We start from the raw sequence: 27,981 nt of genomic DNA on the forward strand, positions 1-27,981 counted from the left end.
ATGCAATAATCTCATACAGAATATTTGCATGTTAAAAGTATAAAAAGTGTAAACATGGGCTGTGAACTTTTTGATGCAGCAATGGTGACTCATTACACCTAGTTTTTTGTTGAACATTTTGATTCTCAGAGAATAATTTATGGATCTTGATGATGTTGTGTTGTGTACTTCGGGGCCACTGTACATTCACTGTAACACACGCTTTTTATTCGGTTTTATTATGAAATCGCAACCGGAACATGCATTGTTTTTCGTGGCTGACTTGACAGACTGTGTGTAGGTGAAAGTGAAGCTAAAATGAAAATGGACATGAGGGGAAAACCACTGATCTCTACATACTAGAGTCTGAGTGTTATCAGCAGCTCAGAGAAGAATCTGTCAGCAGAAGGGAAACAAACACCATGACCGACTTTTCTACCATTTATAAACTCTGCCTGCTCACTGTCACCTGCTGCATCCAAGGTAGGTTTACCTTTCTGTGTCATTTTAGAAACAGGAAACACATTCATGTAGAGATCAACTCTCCATCTGGCATGTAATCCAATAACTAACCGTCCCTCAATAAAAATGTGATTCCTAATGTTAATAAGTATTTGTCATCCTAAGTCTTTTTTTCACACATGAGGAACGATATACTGTACACAAACAACTTGTACTTTCAGTTTATTGTAATGCAGTAAAACGTGAGTGAGTCATATATGAGCCGAATTTAGCATAAAGACACAGTTACTTTGTCAAATATCTTATTTAATTTATTTGGCCCTTGTGAGTTCACTTCTTTAAATTTTTAGTATATTTCTGAATGGAGTTTGGTTTGAAGCGTGCAGTGGCGTTGTGCACCCCGCCCTCTCGTGGTGGAAAATGTTATTACACCAAGCTAGAAAACGAAAGTGCAGAGTGAACTAAAAAACAAATAATAATAATAATAATAATAATAATAATAATAATAATAATAGAAATTTTTCATTTCCTATGACACTGAAACTGCAACAGACTTATTAGTGAATGTAACTATAGCAGGTTAATTCTGTGTTTCACTGGTAAATACAGGGGGACTGATGGAGTATCTCCACCACTGATTACACATTAATACGGGCTATAATATCAGTATTGTGTAATCTTGTTAAACTCATGTTTAACACTTTATTTATCTTATTTCTCTGTCATTTTCTTGTTAAATTGTCTGAAGCCTGCAGCAGCAGCAGCAGGTGTCCGGCGGTGGAGTGCTGGTTAGTACAGGACCATGTGAGTCGTAGAGGAGCGACGACCCAGGAAAAGTCTCTGCTTCATATCAGGACAGACGCAAACAGCCGAGATGCAGCGTCAGAACAGATTCCCTCCGACATCAACCCGGACAGAGTCTTCTTTATCACAGGTGAGCTCAGAATGAGACTGACGGGACCTTGCTGCCGCGGCTCCTCCCCCGATATCTACTACGCAGTCTCTGGCTCCAAATGCACAAGATGGCAGCGTTCGTATTCAGGATGTTTTGGCTTCATTTCTGGATGTTTGGAGAAAGTGGAGACGCGTCTTCCGTCTTTAACTACAGTCCATGGATACACGTTAACTTTCTGACTCTGTCCTCAGACCCGGCTGCCACGCTCTGCCACCAGTCCCTCAGCCCCCCCACCAGAGGCTCGCTGCAGAAGGCCCAGTGTGAGATCAGCCCCTTCCTGCATCAGCTCTCCACACTCAAATGGGTTGCTCCTCTCACAGTCACTGGCTTCAGCCCCGTGTACCTGCAAGCTGATTGGTTCTCGGCTGCGCTACTGGGGCTCAACAAACAGCTGGTCATTTCCAGCATCATGCGGGCTCCCACGGCAACCAAAGAGCCAAATGGTAACACTGAGGAAAATGTGTATCATACCTGAGTCGTATGTGGTAGTTTGAATCTCTACCTCCTCACTGTCTGTTTCCTCAGTGATCCTGAGTGTCAGCAGTAAAACCGTCTCAGTGCAGGCCCGGCTCGGGAAGCCAGTGCTGCTGGACTGTGGTTTCTGGGTAGATCCTTCCTCGCCTCTGTCCGGGTCGGGTTTCGCCGTCGAGTGGCGTTACCAGTTCAGTGGCAAAGGACGACTGGTTCTGGCTTACGACGGCAAGACAGACCGTGTGGCTGACACCCAGGAGGAAGGGGCCACACTGGACTTTGAGGGTTTGCACCAGAAAGGAAATGCATCCCTGATCCTGCAGGAGACGAAAGTGCGTCACTCCGGGACGTATATTTGCATCGTGCATCTGCCGTACCTTCAGGGTCAGGTGGCGGTGGAGCTTGAGATTGTAGGTGAGGGAAAAGATTATGTTCTCACCCCTGTTGTTTGTTATTTGGTTTTTATTTATTTTTTTGTAAACAAGATCGCACAAAAACAACGGAACAGATTTTCAGTAAATTTGGTGGAAGGATGTGGTTTGAGTCCGGGAAGAATCATCTCTGTCCACTCGAACATTTTGGCTTTCAATCAGTATTAATCTCTGTCTATACTCACATGCATGAAAACGCAGCTCTATCGACCCCCCCCCCCCCGTACGCTGGGTGACTGGAAATTGTCACAGATTGCACAGCATTCGCTTTCAAACCACACTGAAATACACAAGTTATAGAATTAGCACCAGCTCTGTAATAAACGTGATTTCATTGGGAACAAGAGTAAAAGGATGAACTTTCTCTTTTTTGTTTTCAGAACCTCCATCCCTCTCCATCCACCCCTCCCCTCTGCCCCTCGCTGTTCCCGGACAGACTTTGGTTGTCCAGTGTGAAGCGTCCGGCTTCGCCCCGCTCTCCCTGGAGCTGAGCTGGGAGTTTAAAGGCGCAGATGGGAAGTCCAGACCTCTGGAATCAGCCAGCGTAACGGGCCACAGGCAGGCGTGGGATGGCACCTACGACCAGAGCACCCGGCTGGAGCTCGACACCTCTAACCTGGGCACAGGGGGGGAGCTCACCTGCGTGGCCGTCCACCCTGGAGGCACACGACGGGCCAGCACGTCCCTCAGTGTCATCGGTAATGTGGAAGAATTTAGTTTTTTTAATATAAGATACGGGTAAAGTATGAAATAAAAGCAAAGAGTCAAAGTAATGTTGAGATAAAACTGATGTTCACCCTTTTCATTTCATCCTTGAGAGAAATAGCTTTTTATGGGGGATCGTTTTAACTCGTTTGCTACATGTGAAATGTTAAAGATTAAATGAATAATTTTCATCCTGATTGAGAATAAAGAAGCAAATCTGATATGAGAGAATCCATTAAGGCTTGAATTGTGTCTTCTTCTCTTTTACAGGATTCGGTTCTCTGTCTATTGAGGACTCGATGGCGATGGTTGGTGTGGCGCTCGTGCTCTACGGTCTCATCAAGTTTGTCTCCTGGACCTTTTCCAGCTCAGGTATCTAATAAAACAACAGCAATTGAACAGAAACATTATTTCTAAACTGACAATAATAATATTATTCATGTGAATGATCTGAACCATTTAGTGGTTTCAAGCTGCAAAAGGCTTGATACTCTCTTACCATCTATCTACTAATTCCAGACATCTCTGTCTGTCGGTGTTTTGCATATCTCGAGAACCGTTCATCTTATCAGCTTTTCATGTGAATTGTTGAAGGTCCTGTTAAGTGTTTGGAGCAATTTTATACCTTCGATGTTAATAAACTTTGACTAAACAGGCGACCAGCGCTTTGTAGCAGCAGCTTCTGAGACGCATCAACAAAAGTGACGTTGTCGATCATGACAACAACAGGTTCAGGCCAACGAACACTGATTCTGCAGTTCAGGTTCTGCACATGGAGTCGAACTTCTCTGAACTTTAAATAAACAGGTGAACAGCTCTTTGAGCAGCAGCAGCAGGTCTTTACTCCAGCTTCTGTGGACTGAGTCCTGCAGCAGATCTTTATTTCCTGCGGCTCAATTACTGCTGGTCATTTTTACAGTTTCAGAGAAATCATAACAGGCCAAATAGACAGGTTTAGAACGGACACTGCATTAATATTAATACAATTTAATAAAACAAAATATACTTTTTTTTAAAGTGTGAGATATGTCAATATGTTTTTAATTGTTGTCTTTTTATCTGTCTGTTGTTTATTTCACTGTTTACAGGCACTGATGTGGCAGATAAAGTGGAAAAGGTAACGATTTCAAACACCAATAATAATAAGATTGTATTGTATTTTTGTGGAGCTGCTCTGTGATGCTCACCGCTCCATAATAACTTTCCACATTGCCCTCTTACAGAAAGAGAAGTAAAGAAGTCGACTGAGGTGTGACACTGAGCCACCAACAACCGTCTGCTTTGAAAACTCTGGAGTGATTGTTTCCTTTTTCTTTCAGACAATTATGTCGAGCTTAGCGATAAATCTGTGTGAACATTTGTTTTTAGAGAGTTGTTTTTTTCTACAGATCTTGCTGGACGCCTTTTTGAGCTTTATTTAATTCTGTTTTAACTATTTTCATATTATATATTTTTGTGCAAAAGTAATAACAGGCAGGAATCAGGTACGTTTGAAAGGAATGGGGTTTCTGCTCATCTAAAAAATCCTGTTGTATTATTCTCCTGTAAAGTGACATATTGTTGGATACTGGATCATTTTACAAACACTGGAAATAGAACAACAAATATGTGTAATGATGCTCCCTGTACAACAATGATCACCACTGAGAAGGAAAATACTTGTGCACCACATTGTGCAAATAAAACAGTGCACAATTTGTACATTGTATAAAAATAAAAATGCTTCATGTACATTCATGACTAAAATATATGGAACATTATTATTATAACTATTGTGACCGGTACTTTAAAAAAACAAGGGGACCGTTATCCAGTATTATGAGACAATGTGACTTCCGTTGTCCTTTTCAGAATAAAACGGCGTAGTGAACGTACGCCATCTTGTACAGTTTTGTACAGAATTAGATTAAAACCTGAACTCAGAATATACTTGTATCATTATAGAAAGGCTTTTCTATATATATATATATATAATTACTAATTAAATGTGAGTTGAGATTTAAACTATTTTCGTTGTATTTTAGATTAATCTATAGCTTTATACACGTCTTTGAATTTTACAGCCTTAAGTCTAAATTTGACATAATCATTTATGAAATTTGATTCTAATCTTTTCATGCAATCATTTAATATTGTCAAAGCTGTTTTTTAAACAGATAAAAAACCTTACCTAACCTTTCCTCCTCAGGAGGAACCAGAGCACCGTGGCTCTGTGTCTCTGTGTGAGGCTGCTGTGGTGATGACTGTCCTGATGCACTAACAGTAACATTTTAGAGGATCCTGGTAGAAAAGCTCTGAATTCACAGCCTGTATGTTTTATTCTTTGGCAAACATAAGACTTGCAGATATGCATGACAAGAGAGCTTTTCATGTTATTTGTCAAAAATTTGGGAGCTTTGTTTTAGTGACCAACACTTTTAGCAGCAGAAGCTTTATATATTGACTTGACAATAGAAATCTTTTTTTGCTTTTTTCAACTCCATACCACTGATTATGAGCTGCTGCAGCGCTGAATGAAAATGGCTGAGTGGTAGAGCGTTCGTCCTCCAAACAGAAGTTCGATCCCCAGTCTTCCACATCTGCATGCCGAAGTGTCCTTGTGCAAGATGCTGAACCCTGAATTGCCCCTCATAGAACAAAAAAGTGCTACTAATAGATGCACTGTATGAATGTGTGTGTGAATGGGTGAATGTAAAACTGTACTGTAAAGTGCTTTGAGTGGTCATCAAGACTAGAAAAGCTCTATATAAATACAGACCATTTACTTGTTCTTGTTCCAACTCATAAAGTCAAGTAGAGAAGACAAAAATATGACATGAATAAATCCCTGCTCTGTGGGTGTAATTGACCTCCCTCTTTTATATCTCAGACTCATCACAACAACTTTTGTTAATTAGTAAGACTACAACATACATCTTATACTACACAATACTGATAATGGGCTGTAATATAATGAGTGACTGTTCTCCCATATTAACTCTTTAATTACAGATATGAGAAAGGTTGGGAACAGCTTCTCTAAAATGTTACTTCCTTGTTCTACATGGTCGTGTTTTCTTCGTGCCTACATTTAATTAGTACATGACCCTTAGAAAATGCACACTATTACAGTGTTACCACTTCTGTGGATGTCATTACCAAATGGGCTCACATGCTTATTCAAATGGACAGTAATCAAAATAATAATAACAACAATAACAATAACAATAACTAACATTTGTATAGCTCCTTTCAAGGGACCCAGGAGACAGGTCTCCTGTTTTACAACTAATTGCAGCACTGTGGTAGAAAAAACATGTCCACAATGTCATAATAGCTTGAAACTTGTGAAATTACTGATTAGAAATAAATTATTTGTCTTTTTTTAACCACCTGCCACCTTTGACAGAGGCTAAACACAGAGTTAGCTCTACAGAGAGAAATTAAGTGTCTGTCCACTTACATCAGCTGACAGCAAAGGCTAGTGTAAAAAAATATGAACACTGCAGTTCGCCTGCAAGTTAGGAGCCTGCATAAAAATCCTACTCTATCCTCAAATGTACATATAAGACGCTTCAGAGTTGTCCCTCAGTGACAAGTTGCTTTTGGATAAAGACATCTAATGGTAGTAGACCTGTGTTACATTAAAGCAGAAACTTACACTGGAGATAACTGCAATATAAACAGGCAGTGCTTCACTCCAGAGAAACTGCATCAGTGCAGGATTTAATCATTATTATTGATCAGTCACACAGGGTCACGGAGAGACGCCTATATGAGTTTTTTTTCTGAAAAATTACAAGCATAACAATGACACATCTTTATGCAGTGATCAGATTTGCTCGTCTATCAGCTGTATATTTCCAAACTAAACTTACATATCCTTTGACAAACACTGTGTGAACTGTCTTACAGTAAAACTACTGTTTATTCCTGCAGCTCCGGTGTTAAACCATCCAGAGCCCTCATGAAACGAGCACATAACTGGAACTGGAAAACTTACCTCTGCTCTCTAAGCTAACAGGCAGCTCTTGGGTTAATGAATAATTTATCCTCCAAAACTTGGTGGAAGGGTAGGGTATGGTCTAAAGAAGAACCCATTCATTTTGGAACATATTTGATTAAGAGAGCTGATCCAGGATTTATTTTCACTTTCTTTAACTATGTGAGGTAGGGCATTAGCCTTGGTGACATTGCTCTTCGAGTGCCCAGGTATACCTGCATAATTTGTGCAGTTTAAGGCACAAAAACAGCTCTTCTTGTTGTTCAGTTCCTCATAAGCTCTACCATTTTCAAATAAAAACATGTATATAAGAATTTTTTCATCATTATTAGTTAAAATAATTTTCAGTCATAATTTAAATTTGGATAAAAATCTGATATTTTTAGAAAAATTATACGGACACTTTAATTTTGTATTATGTTAATGTTTAAATACAAAGCATTTTTTAGTTTCTTTAAATTGTCATTATTGTTATCAGACATTTATATTCACTACCTTATTTTTACTCCCCTAAAAAAAACTGTTTTTGCCTGCAGTGTCTTTCCTTTAATCGATATAATCCTAAATTTCCCTCGAGGTCAATGAAGTCAGTCAGTCCGTCCGTCCATCCATCTGTGTATATACTATATAGTTTATAATACAGTAGATTACACATGATCGGATTTCTTAAATATATTCTAGTAAGGATATATTCTGGAACAAGCCAACATTGAGAAATTAACACATTTTTTTATTACAATTAAAATGCTACTGTATCAGTGTAACATTCTGGCAAACTACGGTACTAGTTTCTCATAAACCACCTGGTTTGTGAATTGTAATTCCTATATTGATGGTTAATAGACAATTTACTAATGAACAAACAAACATTTTTTAATGGACTACCACCATTTATAACTCATACTGTTATGTACAGTCATTGTAAAGTGTAACCTATCTACATCTTATAGAACAGGTGGGCTATAGTCTGATATGAACACTGGGTCTTGTGAGATGAACTGAGCTGTGTGGGTCCACACCAAGGCCTTTGTCATGAAATGAACATTAGGGGGACCAAAATCTCACAAGTTATTATTAACACATGAGATGAATTTGTATGTATTCTGTTAATTAAAACAATGTTTAATACTGTATTTTCGGTCTAATGTGTACAATATAAACATGTTTATGTGTATTTTATACAACTTTATATATTCATTTTTTTTATATTTTATAAAATAAAATACAATTACATAAGTATATAAAATTATATAAAATATACATAAATATCTTTGAATTTGCATGTATACATTAGACTTCAGACATAAGACAGCAAACATTTTAGGGCCCACAATGTTTAATATTTTAGTGTATTATTTTGTTAACAATGAACAGAGATATATGCATTGCTATAGATCTATGAAGACAAGTACAGTTATAATAGCAAAAGGTTTAGCAAATTGGTTTTGATTGATCCTACACTAACCTCCTCTCCAGTCTCTTCGCCTCTCCTCTCTCCTCTCCAGTCATCTATCCTCTCTTTTCTCCTCTCTCCTCTCCAGTCATCTATCCTCTCTTTTCTCCTCTCTCCTCTCCAGTCATCTATCCTCTCTTTTCTCCTCTCTCCTCTCCAGTCATCTTTTTTGCTTGTAGTCACAGCATAAAAGTTGTATTATTCTTATTTAGCCAGTTTACAATTCAGTTTATTTGGGGGGGACAATTTGACGTGCCCACCCCCCCATTGGCTATTATGGCTACTGCCCTGGTCCACACAGCTCCAGTGGTTCATCATGGGGGGGAAACCAGGTGGTCCTCCGCTTTTTATAAAAAGTATTCAAAAGGTAAATCTTCCCCCTAACAACCAGGCAGGTAAACTTTTAGCCCCGTGGGCCATTACGCTCAAAGCGCCACAGCCCTTCATTATCGCCATAACAGCACCAGTCGCACTGTGTAACATTAATTTATTCAAGCAGTCCTAAAATCTCGCGGTGCTACCATTCAGACATCTTGCATTTTATTAAGTCTGGTCCGGGGGAAAATCTCCATAAACATACATTGTTATGCGTGTGTGCGTGTGTGTGTTTTCCACACAGAAACGGGATATCGCTGTGTTTTTGAATCCTGCTCATTTTTCACAGTGCGTTAGCGGATGTGAGGCGGTCGGACCGAGCCTCGCGTGCCAATCCCGCGGACTTTAGACGCTCTCTCACGGGGGCTCTCCACCAGTATTGTGCGTCATCTCCATCGCTGCCGTTCTGCTATTTTCTTCCTCCGGAGAGGCAACATGGCAACTCCCGCCGCGGTCAACCCGTCCGGTAAGTCGCTGTCCGGTGTGTCGGTGCAGAAGAGGCAGCACATTTGACTAGAATCGAGGGGGGAGTAAGGAAGCAGGGTTTTGTTTAGACCGCTGCTGTCGAGGGCTAAAGCGGCGACAGGCCGCCGGAGCCTGGCTCAAGCATCCATCCCCCTTCCCCCACTGAACCGCTGACAACACGGCTGTTCTCCACGACTCTTGAGGCCCAGTGTCCAAACGACCTGCTGGTTTTGTTTCTACATGCGTCTGTGCTCCTTTGCTGTGGTGTGTGTGCCCCTGTTATTCTGTGCGAAGCTAGGCTAACGCGTTGCTTCCCCCACTCTCTGATACAAAAGGTTATTTAGCATATCGTTGCCTCTCCGCATCGCCCTCAATATGTGACGTGTTACCCCGGACACGTCTGTTGTCCTGCAGTGAAGAAGACTGTCCGAACATCTTCATCGCCTGTTGATTCCTCATTTCATAGAAACGGCTCAACACTGGATGACTTCAGGGACAGAGCCGAACGCCAAAGTGCATTGGAAAAAATCAACCACTGTGATTTGTCTCATTCCACTGGCTTGAGGTGTTGTCTGGATGTAACAAAACAAACATGTAACTATTCCGTCAAAGTAATTTTCCAATTCGGCATTCCAGCCACTGTCACTCAAACAACGAGTGTTTAAATCAACCAAACTTTCCGAATCCATGCTCCTGCTGTAGACTGAGTCCTTCACCTCGAGGGGAGCCGTTCAATTGTGTGAAGCAGTTATTCTTAGTTTGGACTGGATTGAAATCATTAGCCCTTGGTGCTTCACAGTTTATGCCGATTTACTTGCATTACTATTTATTATGAACCAAATCATATTCGGAGCTCTGTGTGCTGTGTGGGTTCCCTGGTGAACAAAGAGAGTGTAAATTGATACATGTTTGAATAGAGTCTGGCGTGGTGTGGATGCTGGTGGTGATTTTGCTTAACGGTGATGACATTTATGTACGTTTTTATGCCTCTTGCCTCCAGATTAGACAGCGTAACTACAGTAAAACATGTCAATCATATATTTTGTAACTATCTTTCTATCATTAGTTTGATTAATGAGCTTCATAATCACTATATATTCAGAAAATATAGTTAACCATTTAAATACGAACTGCCAAGGCAATACAATAAACAAATTACATTTGAATTCAGTAATTGTACAAAATGTTCCTCGTATGTCACTGTCTGTGAGCATGCCTTAAACTTATTATTCAGCATTATCATCGATGGTATAAGTTAGTGTTTTGCCAAAAGGATCAGTCCAAATTGGGAAAGAGTGGCAAAGTAATTACTCTTGTGCAGAGGAAAGAGTCCCTGAGTTCCTGAGACCTCTGTATGAAAACAGGTCAACCATACTCTACCTCACGCGCTGTGCCGCTTCATTGGCAATGGAAATTAAAAGGGAATATAAATAAAGAATTCGCTGGTTATTAGCACCTTGGCTGCATACAGATTGTTGAGATGAGGTGTTGTTTGAATGAACAATGAACAGATGAGAACAGATAGCAGAAGATGAAAAAACAAAACCCTTCCTTTCTCTCTTGTTTAAAGATAAGGGGGTCTGTCAGTCTTTGCAGATGACAGTCTAATATCTCTTGGAAGCAGCACCAAACCTTTCTAGGCCAAGGACAAACTTATTGCCTTAATTGTTATCCTGGGCATGTAATTCTTTTTGTAGTGTAATATAACCCACTCAGATCTTTAGTGGAAGCGTGCAGTGAGAGCTACGTGCAACTCCTCTAACCGGTGATGACACCCAGTTAGAATTAAGTCATGCCTAATGCTGCTGCTGTTGCTGCTGTAGCCAGAGGAGGACAAAGTTAGCTCGCTGATCTGTGATCAGACTTAATGTTTCCCCTGGAACGGCAGTATGGTCAGGTGGGTTGACCTCAGACCAGATACCAGTGGGTAGTGGGAACGCTACGTCACTGCAGGATTATCTCCAGCTGGCTGTCGCCCAGATCCAATTGGTGTAAGAGCACGTGAAACATGACGAGTGAAATGATTTAATGAGAGTTGCGTGTTTAGAGCGGATAAAGATAATTCAGGTTCATGAACAAACAGAGAAAACTGCAGATTGTATAGATAACTAGAAGTACTAAAAGCCAGCAGAAAATGCATGCTCGGATTCTTTTTCTTGCTTATTGTTTGATCAGATACTTCCTGATTTTAATTTGAGTATATATATTTTTTTAATGCTATTTTTCAGTCAACAGAAAATCTTGCCTTGAATAATTAATTCCATCCAAAAATACAAAACATACTCTGATTCTTGCTGGGGTTTTGTTGGACTTGTCTCTTTTATATCACAGTAAACTGAGAACCTTTTAGACAAAGCATGACATTTAAACATATGCTATGGGAAATTGTGATGGTCTTTTTCTAATATTTTCTACTAAGACTCTGAAATGTTTTGGTATTTCTGTACTAAATATTTTATTTAATTGACCAACATGCATCAATACCAAATTAAAATTATAATTTGCTTGGAATGATTTGATATTATTGTACCTGGGCTGTGTAGTCGGCAGCAAAAAAACTAATAAAATACTAAATAGACGAAAAAAGAGGAAGAGAGGTTTATATCAAAAGCTCAATAATTGTTAAAACAGGTAAATACGGAGCTGTGATGTCCTTCTAATTTTGCAGCCAGTTCTGTTAGTTTGCATGTAGTTGGTTAAGTATTTAGGAATCATGAAGAAACTAGTGAGAGCGTGTGTGTTTGTGTGTGTATTCCTTTTGGAGTATTAATTGTCCTTTTTGAATGATCAATGTCCCGAAGCTGTACGATAGAGCTGGTGGTTAGGGAACGTGATGGTGTAGGAAAGAAGGAAAGAGAATAACCTTGTTTGAGGGAGAGCGGTGATTGAAAAGGAGAAAGTACGCAACATTCACCGTGCTCTGCCAACCAGCGTATTAATGCATTTGACCTCAGGGCTTTTTAGCGCTTGGCTGTTTGAATAATGTATATATGACAGAGTTAAAACCAGACCTGTGAACGACTACATGTCACATAAAAGAAAACTTGAAAGCGGTTATAGGCAGCTGGAGGAATGTTGGCTCTGGTGCTCCATGCTACAGCTTTAGCATCATCATTAGGTTTGGGTCCCAAAATACAGTTCCTACACAGCCGTTACCAACCAGACTGAATCACAACACAGATTCCGACGCCTGAACTATGTACATGTACACATACATATGACATAGTTAACAGGCAAAAATATTACCATACACACCCAGTAACATTATATCTAACATAAAGGTCCGGTGTATAAGATTTAGGTGAAAGGGATCTATTGACAGAAATTTTATACAAAATAATCCTAGTGATGTTCTCATGAGTGTGTTTCATCTAAATTAAACAAATTTTTGTTTTATTTAACCTAGAATGGGCCCTTTATATTGAAATATTTTATATTTACATCAGCGGGGGGGATGTTAACAGGATGTTTTTTTGGTAGTTTTTCCTTACTCTTGCTGAGGGTCAATGACCGAGGATGTCGCACCCTGTTAAGCCGCAGCAGTGATCCTGGATCTGCAAATGATAAAGCACAAGGAGTCCTGGGAAGAAGTCAAGTCAGTAAAAGGTATTAATGAGACATTAATGTGATATAGCGGGAGAAGAGGAAAGAGTGTCCCCCGACAATCTAGACCTAAAGCAGCTAAACTAAGAGCAAGTCCAAGACAGACCTGTAACTGGTGACCCATTCATTCCATTGACACCACTTCTTCAAACGTAAAAAACCAACACCATACTGCTCCTGTGGTGTCATCCAAGTGTCTGTAAGCCCCGACATTCAAATTCAACTCGAAACAATGTCATTTTCACCATGTTTTAGATCTGCTGTGAACACACGAACACAGCTCCAGAGGAGGATATCAGAGGACATTTAGGCAAAAAACATAGTGTAAATGATGCCGTTTTGACTCAAATTTGAATGTTTGGCCTTATGGACACTTGACTTAAACAGGCATTATTAGTACAAGTCTCCTCAAACTAAAACCCACTAACTAAAAATAAGAAAGTAGCCAACAAGTCACTAAAAGTCACATAACATAACATCCATACACATTTGAGCCTGAATCTGATCTGGTCCAAGAGATGGACATTGTTATTCTGCTGTCGCTAATCAGCTGTATAGTAAACCTTCACTGTTGGTTATGTGCATGCTGGTGAACATTAACTGTATACTTCTCAAGTAAAGTGTTCTGGGAGAAAGAGTTGTGCTTGGCGTGGATGATCGTTGAATAGTTTCTGTGGCCAGCATGTAGTTGTCCACACAGCAAAATCAGCAGACCCAAAATAACTCTGTCAGATTTGATTTCAACTCTTTTGAAGTGTCTATATGGGTCCAACTTCACAGACTGTTAATTTAACTCTTTTTGGAGAGTTAGTACCGTAACACTAATTAAGTGTAATTATTGACTCTTTATGGAATTAAAGTCTTCACTCTAACCAGATTAGTTTTCTCAACACTCGTATATGCAGTGTTGGACATTAACTCCATCATGGGATCATTTGTTAACTATACAAGTGTTACCCCTATATTAACTCTTATAGCTGTAAAGATACTTCTTCTTAATGACTACAATTAATGGAAAAATAGAGTTCGCTGAAATAAAGAAGCCATGTTTCGTTAAATCGCCTTTATTTTTGAAACATGCACCCCATTGACATTTAAAAACAATTCAAAACATGTTTTAAAACATAACAATAAGGAGCCATATATGTATTTTTGGACTCTGCCATATTCCACCTTTGCCAGCATTTTCTGTAAAAATATGAGTGAGGTTAGCTTTCTGTACAATTTATCTTGCAAAATTTAATTACAATAACTAATTTAAGAAACAATGTGATCCAATATCAAGTAAAAAATTACCTCATGAAATGTCTCCTCAATACATCTGTGTTTTCAAGACGATCCTAAACACAGAAAGGTCTGCTACCTTTATGTCAGAGGGCACATTAGGGTTTTAAGAATTCTCACCATAAAAAATTATTCTCAACAAAAAAATGGTACGTGATCAATTCAACAAATTAGAGAAAACTATATCAACACTAAATGAAATACACTTCAAAGAACAGCTTAAACATGGCAAACAAAAGGAAAACTTTGTGGATGCCCTCTGTCTCTGCTTCACTCTGTGTATCCGATGATGGGGGCGGGGTTAATTTACTGAAATTCACTCCTGAGGTGTCACATCCAGGTTCAGAGTTTAGAGTGGAAAGTAAAGAGTTAATGTTATTGAATTTACACTTAGATATTTGATCATTTTGACACCAACTATTTGCCAACTGAGAGTTAAATATGAGTTTTGACTCTGTACAGAGTATAATTAACTCCACTTTTGCTCAAATTTGACCAATTTGCTGTGCAGAAAACTTATAATAAATGCAATAATTAAAATTAAAACGATACACGACTTAGCCAAATAATTAACACATGGACTTGTCCGTTTTGTGAATGCACCCAAATGCATTCTTAATGTGTATCAAGATCTGATCACTCAGACCACTTTCGGAGGTGGTCTTAAAAGTATGTGGTCACGAATATCCTGGGCATCAAATAAAAGAACGCCTGGTCAGCTGATGGCCTATGACCTACTACAGCTTCATAATCAATTAAACATATTTGTACTCTTCTGTAAATGTGTGTGTGGACAGAAATGATTTGTGTATAAAGCAGGGAAGTAAGATCTGATACCAATCAAGTGGTCACAGGAGACACATTCAGGATGCATTTTATTGCAATTTATATATATTCAAATTTTGTTGAATGTCCCTACCTTTACCTTACTTGTTATTATTTTTATTATTTGTTTTCATTGCCATTAATTTGTGAGGCACTTTTTAACCTTGTTTAGATACATGCTATACAAATAAAGTTATCAGATGTGAACAGACAAACTTTGAGTTATCCTTGTGATCAGATCTGCCAGAACAGATGTTAATAGAAGGTCTGACAAGACCCTACACCAATAATGTAGATCAGTGAGACTCTCAAATTAGGTAATGTATTGTTTCAGTTGTGTATTAGAGTGCATATTTGGTCAGTTCACCCACCAGGCTGAGTGACCACACTGATGGAGATCTCTCTTCATCAAATTATGCTAGTTTACATCCGTGAGTTACTCATACCCACTTCATGAATGAATGATGGAACACTGCTTCTTGGAAGGCCGTGTGTTTGGGTGTGGGGGTGTGTGTGGGGGTGTGTGGGGCTCTGGGAGCAAAGCAGAGGGGGAATGCGCACTATCAAATATTAACTATGTTACTTGGTGCACTGGTGCATACCAGAGGGTTTGTTTGGCCAATCCATTGCATCTGACTGAGTGAGTGAGTGAATAGAGCGGGGAGATGAAGAGGAAAACAGTAAAGCAAATAGAATGGATTTGTGGATGAACGAGGGGGAAATATGAGAGGATGATGGAGTCTGCTCTGGCTTGCAGTGTAATTCCCCTCAGACTCAATGACACAGCACAGGTGCTTTTTATTGAACAGCAGGCACATTGTTTACCTCTGTCATTACTGAGTGAAAGCTTCTTAAAGGGCCTGTACAAGAAAAAGGATGTGTATGTCCAAAACATCATCAGATAGAGTTTGGTATCCAAGCAGAGCTGCAGGCCTCACTCTGCACGTCTTTGCAGACAAGTGTCCCCATCAGTTCTCAATTCTGCTGTGGAATATAGATCTGGAGACTAAAGTAAGACTAATGTTCAGAGGGCCTGATTTTCATCTTTTTAACCTTTATCATTTAGGGTTATATTTGATGATGTAAGAGCACCAACTACAGCTCATGAGCAAGTCATGGAAAAAAGGTTGCCTTGCCAGGTGCATTGGTGGGTTGAACTTAATTAATCATGGATGTGTTTTGGCCGCAACATGGGATACACCAATCAGAGTGATATCTGCCATTCCCTTAAAAAGCCAGGTGAGTTTGCACCTTGGTGGACTTATAGTTATCTCCACATTATGTTGTTGTCAGTGTGGTGTGATATTTACTCACATATTTAAAATACCAGGATAATCTTAAATGTGTTTTTCTTACAATTGAGGTTGTGTATCTTTTGACATTTTTTGTTGATACAGGTACAGTAATGAGATGTAATGATGACAAATGTTTTTCTATTCTGTTTGTTCTTGTGCTAACCCTCTGCCGGTTCACTGTTTTTGTTGTATCCTGCAGAGATGGGCAGTGAGTTGCCAGGGACAGTAGGGATGCCCGGAGCAGTTGGTGCTGGCCAGGTTAGGATGGGAGGTACCGTGCCAGGCCGCGGGGGCAAGAGGAGATCAGGAGGGTGAGTATTCTAACTGCTGACCTGCTGTGAAAACCACTACACATGTATTTACTACAGCAAAGGTTCAAAACATGAAAACAACACTAAAGGTCCCCAGTGGCTGGATAAGAGTTGTTTCTTGCTTTTTGTCACATTAACTAGTGACATTTTAAACTTTAGAAGTTATATACAGGTATTCTTACAACCCTTTTACAGTGTTGGAGGGGAATTCATGTCAGTCATGCATATTATCATCATGTGGGTGGAGCATTATTCATTTTGATATTGAACTTGAGAGAAAACAACCAGTTTTCAGTTCATTATACATCATATCCTTCAGAAAAGGCACAGAGTATTTGTTTCATCCTGTTGTGACTAAAACATCCCTCTGTTGTGTTTGATGTAACTGCAAACCTGCCTGTTGAGGATGTTCCAAAATCACCAGGTTGCAAATTCTAACTCTTGCAAATGAGCTTCTGGGAGCTTTGGTAGACACATCTTTGGTAATGTTAGATAACAGGTCCATGTTAATAATTAACAACCTGGTGTTCTTTTATTCAGTAATCTCACACTGTTTAATGGAGTAACAGTGTTTGTGTCAGATTCGTGTTCTCAGACCTGCTACCATAAGACACAATACTCATAAATGTGAGTTTTGTTGATTCACATTAAGTTAATATAGAATGTCTTGTTTTAATTTTCCAACATAAGAACTTATAAACATGAGTTAGTCTTGTGGTCTTTTGAATTAAAATAATGAGTTGAATGAAGCTCAAGATTCATTTGTTGAACATTTTTTTAAATGTGCTTGATTGTAGAGAAATGAAACCCCTCTCACACTGGCCCCACTTATTCCTCTGACTCTTGTCTCATCTGGTCTTTCCCTCTCGTCGCAATGCACAGACTGTAAACTTAACGCATAAACTTGTAATATAATCCTTATCTTTTCTTTTGCACTTTTCCTTCAACTATCTAGTATATGTGCCAAAGTATTACAAATAATTTGGAGTGCTGCTGCAAGCCACCAGTGATTGCTTTTGTTAGTTTCCCTGCCTACATGAATATTCTGACAATACCTTTTTCCTTGGTTTCTCAATGCTAGGATAAGAATCCCATCCAGGTTTCTTAAACTGGGTTAAGCTGATTACATGTGCAAAACACAAGCACTAATGTACATGTAAATGAACTATATCTTATATATATTTGTATAGTGTTTAAATCGTTTGGGTGAAGTTTTGGGTTCTTGAGCCGTGTGTTATGACTTTTAGAGGGACATCTTATAAAATGATCTTAAAGTAGAAATTATCTGTAAATGGCAGTTTTAGATTGAGGTTATAAAATATGGTGGAGGAGTGCTTTAGACTTGCTATATTTGTTTGTGTGTATGGGGGGGTTACATATAATCCTCCGGGGCCCAAGTAATGCATCTAACCCATGCACAGGCATTAGGCCTACATAAACATGAATAAATAATACAGACCTAGATGTAGGTAACATAGAAAATAAACATGGCACAGGGAGCCCACAGGGACTGCTCGTGTCTGCCATTGTTGCTTTATTTATTTAGCTGAGTGTGTGTTTGTATGTCTTTCCATGGCTGTGTGGACAAAGCGTAATCTGGCTTTGTGAGGACATGGTAGTCAGTCGTCACACGTTCAAAAAGCTGTTTAAAGGGTAGGACCAAGGTTTTATGGTTAAGGATGGAATCGGATTTCGGTTGGGGTAGGTGTTGGGTTGAGGTATTCATATATGAAGTTGTGATGGTCGCATTTAGTGTAAGGAGTGTCCTTACAATTAATAAGATCATTGTGTCGGTGTGTGCATGTGTAAAGGTGGATAATTCATTAGTTGTTCTGCCTGAGCTCGCTGCAAATGATCTTGTCAAGTTCGCTTGGTTTCTGGTTTCACTGTTCATGCTGTGAAATCCTACGGTGAAAGAGATGACAATAATCAAGTAGCAGTGTGTTTACAAGCACTAATGTAACCAGGTTCGTTCTGTTTTCTCCAGTAAGCTGATTTCTTAATTGTCATTTAAAAGACTAAGCTTGTTTCTGTCATCACACTAGTGGAGAGAGGATTACTGATTTCCTCAGCCAGATCTCTGCCATTTATACAGCCCACTGATTCACTCACTTCCCTTCTTTTAGCTGGAGCAGTGGTGATATCACTCCTGCAAAATGTGGCTATACTCTATACTCTAATACTCCATTAGATTATTGTGCACTGTCCTGTTAACTGTATGCCTGCTCCTGACTTTTTCTAACATGTACTGATTTTGACTTTTACAGAATCGATCATCTATGTGCCTGGGGTCTATTGGTTGATCTATTAGTTAATTTGGCATCAGACACAACTTTGTCGCTTTGCAGCAGCAGAACCAATTGGGAGAGAACTTCATTGTTTCAAACGGATGTTTTCTATTGTCTCAGGTCACTGTGAATACACCTATATGTTATATAAACTGTATGTCTTGCAGAGATTTTAGTCCTGAGGGAGCACTCTCGTCGTTCGGTGTAATAGAAGTAGTAACTGTGTTTCCTTGTTTCTCAGAATGGAATTTGATGATGAAGATGGAGAGGGACCTAGCAAATTTTCAAGGTGAGAACACAGAAAGCAGAAAACACTGGCCTGGACTGAAATGCTTTTAAACTACTTCACTGAGATCATTTTGGTATCTGCCAGTACAATACAATTTACTGCACTCTGATTCAAAATGGCTTACAATATACATGGCTCTGTTTTAAAAAATGTCCCAAAGTTGTGTTTGAGAACCCAGCAGATACCCTCTGTTTGTAGCATTGACACCTCATAACGTTTTCCTTCACTCCATCACAAATACAGTGCTCTGTAATGTATTAGTTTTTTAAGGAGAGACTCTGTCACTGCATCTCAACTGTCCTCCACATTTAATTTGTCTCAGCTTGTTTTTCCTTTTCTTTGTTCTCATGTTGTAATATTGTGTAAGAATGTAGGGTGTACAGTAAGTACTTTAGTTGTGAGCTGAGGAAACAGCAGTGGATTTGTTTCTAAGTTGAGTGGTAACAATGGGAGAAGGAGCTGCTCTCTGCTGAACACTTGAGGAACTGCAGTTAGCAGCACAACAAGAATGACCACTGTATATACACTATGTGCATATGTTATTCCCATAAAAGTGAACATTTGCTGCTGTCTCCCTGCTTCTCTGTATGTAGTGATGTACAGCTGCAGACAGATGGAGGGAGTCAATCCAATCCACAATATTTTAGAGGACTTAGGAGGATTTAGCATTTTGTGGGATGTAACATCAGTATCTTGGACATTGAGATGACTAAGGAGAAGCTACAGTCATCCCAGTCACATTTCTATCTCACATAACAAACTGTTTTAGTATTTGAGTGTATCCAGTCCAATTTCAGCAACCTGATTTGTGGCTTTGTTTGTGATTGAATTTGAGTAAATACAGTTTTGGGTTTATTTGACTGTTTAACCAAGATATATAACTTATGTAAACTGAACAAATGTCTATTAAGCTTATTGTCCATTTTCAGTGTGAAAAAGGGTGAAAACTGAGTGTCTGTTTAAAACCTGAGTGTGCTCAGATGACACCCCCTGCGTTGCTGCTTTACTCACTTTACTGTTGTAAAGTTGAGTTGAGTGAAGCCACCTTGTCCTCTGAGATGTTTGCAGACAAGTTTGGGAATTAATGTAACTGAGAGGAAAAAAGTCCACTATCCCAGAATGTGAGAGAAGCATCGTTTTGTATCCTGACCTCCCTCAGAGTAGTACAGAAGAGTTATATTACTGCATGTGTCACACATGTCATGACAGCTTGTTTTTTTTCTTTAGTTTTGCTCATGTTTTTATCATCATACAGAAACCATCGCCTGTCAAGCATTAATATGTGACAACCATTGTAGGTGAAGAATAAGGATTCTGAAGCCGTTACATGATGCTTTCATCTGTATGTATTCAAAGTGTGTTACATGTTGTTTTCTCTCTCTCTCTTCTGCAGGTATGATGATGATCAGATTCCTGGGGGGTAAGGAGAGATACGCCAGGTAGGCCGAACCAACTGGGGCCCAAGAGGATTTTCCATTGGCTTAGGGATCAACAGGCTGTACCACAAACTTCGAACGTCACACCTGATCTGATCCATACAAAGTGAATTACGGACAAGTCATCAAAAAAAAAATCATGATAATATATATGAATACATTGGAAAGGTGTATTTGCTAGTTAGTTTTTCAATCAATATGAAAGTTCTTATCAGACCACAAAAAGACTGAAAGATCGGTTGTTAACTTAGCTTCAAAGTGAACTGAAAATGAATGACCTCACAGAAATGTATTAATCTCTAACCAATCAAATGGCAGTCTTTTACAATGAGGCCACCTTTCATGCCAGGGTTGTTTGAGTCAGCTAAACTTATCAGATGAAGCTGTTTTGGTTTCGTGAGAATTAGGCACAACATAATAATTTTCTGTGCTGGCTGTGAAACCTGCGGCATCCTGCCTGATGGATGTGCTAACATACAAGAGTGTGATTGGGACCCCTCCCTCCGCCTTCCTGATAACAGTATTCAACAAGAAACATATTTTGTGGGCTTTTAATTAATTTATTTTTGCCATTCAAATTTGATATCATTAAAAGTAGGAAGGTCAGTTCATGGATTATCAGTGTTTTTTCTTTCAGCATGAGGTAGCTGCAGAGTGTCTTCAGAAATCCAGAGCACAATGTGCCCAAGAGTCTCTTTGGCATCATTGTGTGTCCCTCCTGCTGTGTGAAAGAAAAGTCCCCTCAGTCAGAGAGAAACTTTACTACTGGCTGACCTGCACTGTTGTTTGCACGTAATCTTCCCTGAGAAGAAAACTAAAATTCCAAAATGCAGCGAAATAAAAAATGAGTAGTTGTCACGCAATTTTATTTAGTTATATATCACTTGTTTTTCCATAACATTGATCCCGACAGTTTATTAGTGATTCCAAACAATGTGCTGTCACTTGTATAGAAAGAGTCATAATGTAAAAATCATCCATTTCAGTTCAGACTCAGACAGATCACACGTTGCAGTTTAGGGACATTAACAAAACCTGAATCATGGTCAAAATACTGGAGAGGTTTTGTACAGAAATAATGATTAGTTGCATCATAGTTCATTAGTTAAAACAAGGTAGGCTGCTGGTTACCTGTCTGAACCCTCTACAAGTGTATAACTACTCCTCTCTGTTTCAGAGAGAACCACAGTGAGATTGAGCGACGCAGACGCAACAAAATGACTCAGTACATCACAGAGTTGTCGGACATGGTCCCTACCTGCAGCGCCTTAGCCCGGAAACCTGACAAGCTTACCATCCTGCGTATGGCTGTCTCCCACATGAAATCCATGAGGGGCACTGGAAACACATCCACTGATGGGGCCTATAAGCCCTCCTTTCTCACTGAACAGGTACTATACTCACAGAAACGCAGAGCTTTATCAGCTTAAAACTTAAAAAATACACTGTAAAACATGTTCATTGGCTCAGTTTTTTTTGGCAATGAACAGAAAAAATTGACATAACCAAATGAACATGTAACAATTAACAAATTTCTTTAAATTGGATCTACACAAAATAACTGTTCAGTAGTGCACAATTTAAAACTCGAATTTACTTAGGGGTAAGCAGTAGGCAGATCGCTGCCTACTAATATCGAGTCTATAATCAGTGGACTTGGACAACGGAAGGACATTGTCATGGTCAGGTGTCATTGTCAAATGACTCACAGCCTGTTGGTTCATTTAACAAGCTCAGTGTCTGTCTTATTGAGATATATTAGTTGTGAGGTGACGATAATGAAAGAACACTGATGCTGGAGCATCATGACTTTCACTTTGTAATTAAGGCTAATTGATGAATGTAATACAATGTACAGTTGATTAGAAATAGGCGGCCTCCTACATTTTAAGTCTGCCTCTTAATTTGAGTTGAATCTAAAGTAGATTCCTTCCCTCCTATAGTACAGAATCAGTAAACATATATCTGATATAATTTGTTTGTGTTTGTTTGTGTGTGGGGTGAAGACTTTGTGCTGATGAACCTCTCTACTGCCCGTAGGAACTAAAACATCTGATCCTGGAGGCTGCGGACGGATTCCTGTTTGTTGTCGCAGCAGAGACGGGCCGGGTCATCTATGTGTCTGACTCAGTGACGCCGGTGCTGAACCACCCCCAATCCGAGTGGTTTGGCAGCACTCTGTATGAGCAGGTCCACCCCGACGATGTTGACAAGCTGAGGGAACAGCTGAGCACCACAGAGAACTCCATGACAGGTAGAGGAAGTACTGCCACTTCACTAACAGTCAGCTTGTGGGTTACAAAAGGTCTCATGTCAAAGTGCTCACTTCTTTAAACCAAAAAATACCAAAGCCTGTACTTCAAATTGGACTTTTTTCATTCGGTCTCTTCTCAATTGCAGTATGAAATCACTTTATTTCTAATCCAGCGACATGAAATCTTTACCAGGTTTAGGCAGAGATATAATCTTTTTTTCCCATGTTTAATCTCCATATCTTCTATCTTTCATAATAATTCTAGATGCATACGGGTACTGTGTAATATGGCACTGACATTTAAAATGTTAAAATGTGTTTTTAAAATGCTCAGAGTGCTCACTAGAGGGCAACACAGTCTTGTTAATCCTCTCAGTGTTCCATGGCACTGTGGAGGCTGCACAGTTTCACAGTTGAGCCAATGAGTTTGTATTTGCTTGTGTTTGTTAGGTTTGGCTGAGAGTCATCACATGTCTTCGTGACCCTCCCCAACTGCATATACACAAACAAACAACACATTCTATAATTCCAGTGTCAAAATTATAATATAGCAAATAAATAAATAACACAATTGTCACTTATTGCTAGTTGTGACCTGATCAACTTTCTTTGGCCCTCATGCTGATCCAATGCTCTTAAATTTAGAAATCTGCCAATACTGAGTCGATCCAAAATTCATGTCACTGTAAATCATGGCGATTAAATGCTGATAAAAAGGTGTTTTTGTGTGATACATTGACATAACAGATGTAGAATTGTTAGTCTCACACACCTTGTATTTTACAGCTTCTTCATCCATAAACTCAACTTATTGACAGTGTCATGACACGAAACACTAAGATGACTCACTCCTATTCCAATTGTTATGACATTTTCCAACTCAAGTGTCAGTCAGTTTGTCCATCTGACCCCAGAGGCCCTCCTCATCTCACTGAACACCCACGAGGGCTATATAAACAGCAAAACACAGTCATCTCCATGTAGTGGTGTGACAGTTAAAGATACACATGTGAGCATGCACCCATACACAAGCACTCGATGAAGCCTTTGAAGTGCCAGCAGTTGTCAGGGTTAAGTTTCATTCAGTTGAACCAAAGCAACTTGTTTTGGAGGCTCTTTTCCTTTTTCTGCTCTTGACTGTTTGAACCGTTGAACCATGTTTTTCCAGCCTGCAGATGTGGAGGGACTAAAAAACATTCCTCAGCTAAAGTGGAACAAGTGATTGTCTCCCCACAAACCAGTTGTTGCTGTCTGTAATTCACTGACGGAATAAGAAGTGATTTACTGTTATGGAATCTTCTTGAGGTCATTAATATTGTGGAGATCTGTGTATTCCTATAGCTAGTCATCAGCCACACCAGTGTTGCTGGTATTGTTTTTACCTTGTGTGAGTCTGTGTGTGAACTAGTGCTTGTCTGTCTTTCTGCGCAGTACAGTTCGAAAATAGGTACGTGCTCGAGATTAAAACAAAGAGTTTGAAAATGCTGTCAGATAATATTATACGAGTCAGTTTCATCGTTTTTTTTGCTAATATAATTGCCTACCTTCTCCCAAATTCATTTAACTCTATAAATAATTAACCTAGGAAATGGCACTTATTACATATTAAATTATATATTTATGCATTCATTAATTCAGTCCATCCTGACCTCACCTTTTCTCTCTCTTGCTCGCCCTGACATGCAGATACACCAACACGACTCAGCTGATGTCTTTTGACATGCTCCAGTTTAAATGTATTTTTACACTTCTCCGTGTCCATATGATGATGAGTTTGTAACCACCGCCACTTCAACACGTAATGACTGATACTTTTCATGTATCTGTAAACTCTCTTTTCATGGCTGCATGCATTCATTCAGCCCCTTCTGACTCCATTGACTGTCTTTTCTCTCCCTCTCTCCCGCTGCTCCTACACAGACACACACACAAACACCTGCACCAATATATCCTCAATAGATGGTTGTTGGGCTGACGATGGCTGATGGAACATTTTAGCAAAACTCCCAACCCTAGTGCTCAATGCATCACTGAGTATGGTAACGTGACTGTCAGCTGTTGTCCTCAGTCTTGCCCTCTCAGCACATATCTGGTGTATTTCCTCAGCTGAAGCTCATGTCAGTTTCTATGAATTCATCACATCTCACAATTGCTTATTATGCTATTATGACATACTCTGTCCCAGACCTTGCAAATTTTAGTTAAAAGTCTGGAGCATTTCATATCAGCGAAACAAGCCAAACCGAACTGTGCTCCTGTGCGTGTGCCTTAGTCTGTGGAGCTGTTTGTAAATAATGATTCATGTTACCCAATGCAACAGTCAAATCTGCGGTAAACATGACATTTCAGTCACCAGTGAATATTCCCCCAAATGGTAACAGTGATGCAAGTATTGCTCTCAGGTGAGGTTTGATTCTCAAATCGGAGATTCAAATTTCAACATGGAGAAGACTCACTTATTATGGATAACGGCAGCAAACCACTGAAATCAGTGATGTGAGTACAGAAACAAATTTCATCATTTTCACGTAAATGGTGTTTGGTAAGCTGGAGGTAATTTCCTGCAGAGTTGGAAAATGAGCGGCAGTGATTTGAGTCTCAAAAACCAATGATTTCATTGTTCAACTACTTCAGCCCACCTTTTCCTGCAAGATTTCAATCTGTTCAGATTGCCAACTAAAAGTGTGATGTCTGCCAGCAACTCGCAGTTGCACTGTTCAACAAGGCTGTGACCTTTTTACTTTCACAAAACAGTCAATTTCATATCTCAGCAAATACAACCACCCGAGGTCCGTCCCAATGCACACATCTGAGTGGTAGATTACTTGTTGTGCATCAGCTTCCAACAGGAGCCTCTGAAACTCTCAGTGAAACTCTTGATTGACTGAGATTAATAGTTTACACCGTGACACATCGCCTCACCCAGCTGGGTGTCTCTAGCACTTAGAGCTTCCTGACATGTAGTACAATTCATTTTCACAACCTCTTCTCTAGATTTCTGTGCTTTACTGCACATCAGGGAAGCTATTCCACTCGTCTCAGCTGTCACGGCTGGAGCAGCATCACAGTTTCTCCCGTAAGTGACTGATGTCATTGATGGCATCTGAGCATCTCCTTAAACCATATTCTGTTGTTTTGTCTGTGAGGGTTTTTGGAGCAAGGAGCGCTTCTGACATAGAATAACTGTCAACCCAAAAATAAATAAATGGTTTTGTCATTGCGTTCATCATCCATTTCACAATAAACCAAAAGCACTTGCTTTTCCCTAACTTCCAATGACAACCTCTTGCCAGACAGCTAACACTGACTACTTAGGTTTGACAGTGGTAGTTATTTTACCTCCATACCTGGACTCGTCTGCATAGCCACAACCTACCTAGTGATTTTTAAGTTTAGCTCCTCCAAATGATCTGATTATTTTTCTTCCATTTATGTATAAAACATTTGATAATCCTTTTATACAAACTTGTTTAATCATAAGAAGACCATTAAAAAAGACCATGAATTTAAAATGCAATTGCAACATTGTTCAGAAAAGTTTTAGTTAGTTGTTTTCCTCAAATTGTTTGGGCTTTGGAGACAATATACAACTGCTTTGTATATTGTAGAGGCTGAGTAGTTCAAACCGTGACTGTTAAATTGATCAAGTATAAAGTGGGTTTGCTTGTGTTTGTTTCCTGTGTTGATGAGGTAATGTGGTCTGTTTTGTGTTTTCCGTGGTCGTCAGCCTTCTTTCTCCTATCTGCGTCCTCTTCACTGTTGTTTGTTTGCGTGGGAAGTTCCAGTCCACTGCATATTTGCGAGATACTCTGAATTCCTTCTCCATCTCTAAAGGATCAGTCCTGTTCTAATGATGATGGGTACTGATTGCGCAGGTTATAGTAACAACCAAGCTGCGGGGTCTACACAATCCTACACAAAACACTTTTTTCCCTGTGATCGAGGAACACAAAATCCCTCAGGGGTCTTCTGTTCCCCTGGGTAATCCGAAGAAGATTTTGAGTTTGACAGACTTCACAAGAAACCATGGTTAGGAAATGATAAAGAATAATTTTTCTATTAATAATTAGGCTTCACTGTCAGCACCTCTATTCTAAAGTACTGATGGTTCCTAAAATGTGATCTTTATCAAGACATTGAGACATCTGAACTGTGTTGCTGAGACCTTAGGTTTCTACTCCCTCCTCTGGCAGCTCTAGAGATCAGCTGCCAGTTTGGACCTTCACCAGAATTTCTCTTTTCATCTCTGCGTCAATGCCAGTAAATAGAATTGGTAGAGGAAATTACTGTGCACTTAGATCACACAAATGGCAGTCTGATGTTGATGTCTAATAAATGGTGCCCATGAAGGCATTGTAGAATAATTCTGATATGCAAAGGAGCACTTCACCCTGAATTTATGCTCCCTTGTGTGTGTGTGTGTGTGTGTGTGTGTGTGTGTGTGTGTGTGTGTGTGTGTGTGTGTGTGTGTGTGTGTGTGTGTGTGTGTGTGTGTGTGTGTGTGTGTGTGTGTGTGTGTGTGTGTGTGTGTGTGTGTGTGTGTGTGTGTGTGCAGTGGTTCTGCTGCACAAGTAAACTGAAAAAATGAATTAGGATTTTTGGAATGGGGTTCTCCATGTGTGACGGTTTGAAAATGGCTGTGCTCTGCAGTGACAAGAACCTGCTGTTGTCCACAGCAAGTTCACAACTGCTGGTCAAGTAAATAACCGTGACATCCACTATGGATATGGTCACAAGACTGTGACTCTGTGAACTCTTTCCCGATAGAAATATTGAAGAGGTGGTGACCTTGTTCACCAGCATATGTATATGCTCATGCTGATAAGTGATTCTCGAAACTATTACCAGTGTTTTATATACATTTTTATTTATGTTTTGAATAATAGTTGAAAATGCACTGAATTGTTTGGACCAGTGGTTCCCAAACAAGGAGTCAGAAGGCCTCTGTGGTTTGCGAGACATAACAAAAATAAAATATGGCCTTTCGGTTTACTTTGTCCTTACATGAACCCTTAGGGGATTTTGACAGTTAGCGACAGTATCACTTGCAGCACGTCAATTTACAACTAGTCCAAATCAATATCCTGTGTATGCTTCAACCAATCCTGGGGATAATGG

The 27,981-nt window shown here is 39.6% G+C and overlaps 2 protein-coding genes and 1 long non-coding RNA gene across 5 annotated transcripts in view; 2 read left to right on the plus strand and 1 right to left on the minus strand.

Annotated features, from left to right (window-relative positions):
- Positions 1-296: 296 nt before the first annotated feature.
- On the plus strand, positions 297-4,615 carry LOC117759510 (tapasin-like). 2 transcript variants are annotated; one of them, XM_034581679.1, is made up of 8 exons: positions 297-462; positions 1,190-1,471; positions 1,588-1,839; positions 1,922-2,281; positions 2,679-2,996; positions 3,274-3,375; positions 4,092-4,120; positions 4,227-4,615. In XM_034581679.1, exons 1-8 carry the CDS (start codon positions 402-404, stop codon positions 4,236-4,238), a joined length of 1,416 nt encoding a protein of 471 aa, XP_034437570.1. In that variant the 5' UTR covers positions 297-401; the 3' UTR covers positions 4,239-4,615. The 2 variants fall into 2 exon arrangements, with proteins under 2 accessions (XP_034437570.1, XP_034437571.1); XM_034581680.1 differs by having other exon boundaries at positions 298-462; positions 1,190-1,375.
- LOC117759534 lies at positions 4,281-27,315 on the minus strand. The gene is made up of 2 exons (XR_004613498.1): positions 27,254-27,315; positions 4,281-4,661 (listed from the first exon to the last, which is right to left on the minus strand). It is a non-coding gene; the product is annotated as an uncharacterized LOC117759534 (long non-coding RNA).
- The window catches only part of arnt2 (aryl-hydrocarbon receptor nuclear translocator 2), a 55,142-nt gene continuing 36,056 nt past the window's right edge, over positions 8,896-27,981 (plus strand). Inside the window, exons 1-5 of one of the 2 annotated variants that reach the window (XM_034581658.1) lie at positions 8,896-9,279; positions 16,485-16,596; positions 19,126-19,173; positions 21,799-22,000; positions 22,650-22,863. In XM_034581658.1, the coding sequence (XP_034437549.1) occupies positions 9,249-9,279; positions 16,485-16,596; positions 19,126-19,173; positions 21,799-22,000; positions 22,650-22,863 (607 nt within the window). In that variant the 5' untranslated portion in view covers positions 8,896-9,248. Of the gene's footprint in view, positions 9,280-16,484; positions 16,597-19,125; positions 19,174-21,786; positions 22,001-22,649; positions 22,864-27,981 lie in introns of both variants that reach the window. The other variant, XM_034581657.1, reaches the window with a different exon arrangement.

This window comes from Hippoglossus hippoglossus, chromosome 3 (assembly GCF_009819705.1).
Source record: "Hippoglossus hippoglossus isolate fHipHip1 chromosome 3, fHipHip1.pri, whole genome shotgun sequence".
NCBI classification, from domain to species: domain Eukaryota; kingdom Metazoa; phylum Chordata; class Actinopteri; order Pleuronectiformes; family Pleuronectidae; genus Hippoglossus; species Hippoglossus hippoglossus.

What these genes read in the sequence shown, in the direction of transcription:
- LOC117759510 (XM_034581679.1), top strand. Translation starts at nt 402, where the DNA reads ATGACCGACTTTTCTACCATTTATAAACTCTGCCTGCTCACTGTCACC. An exon ending in GGTGGAGCTTGAGATTGTAG is followed by an intron (nt 2,282 to 2,678) that starts GTGAGGGAAAAG and finishes TTTTGTTTTCAG; the next exon opens with AACCTCCATCCCTCTCCATC. An exon ending in CTGGACCTTTTCCAGCTCAG is followed by an intron (nt 3,376 to 4,091) that starts GTATCTAATAAA and finishes CACTGTTTACAG; the next exon opens with GCACTGATGTGGCAGATAAA.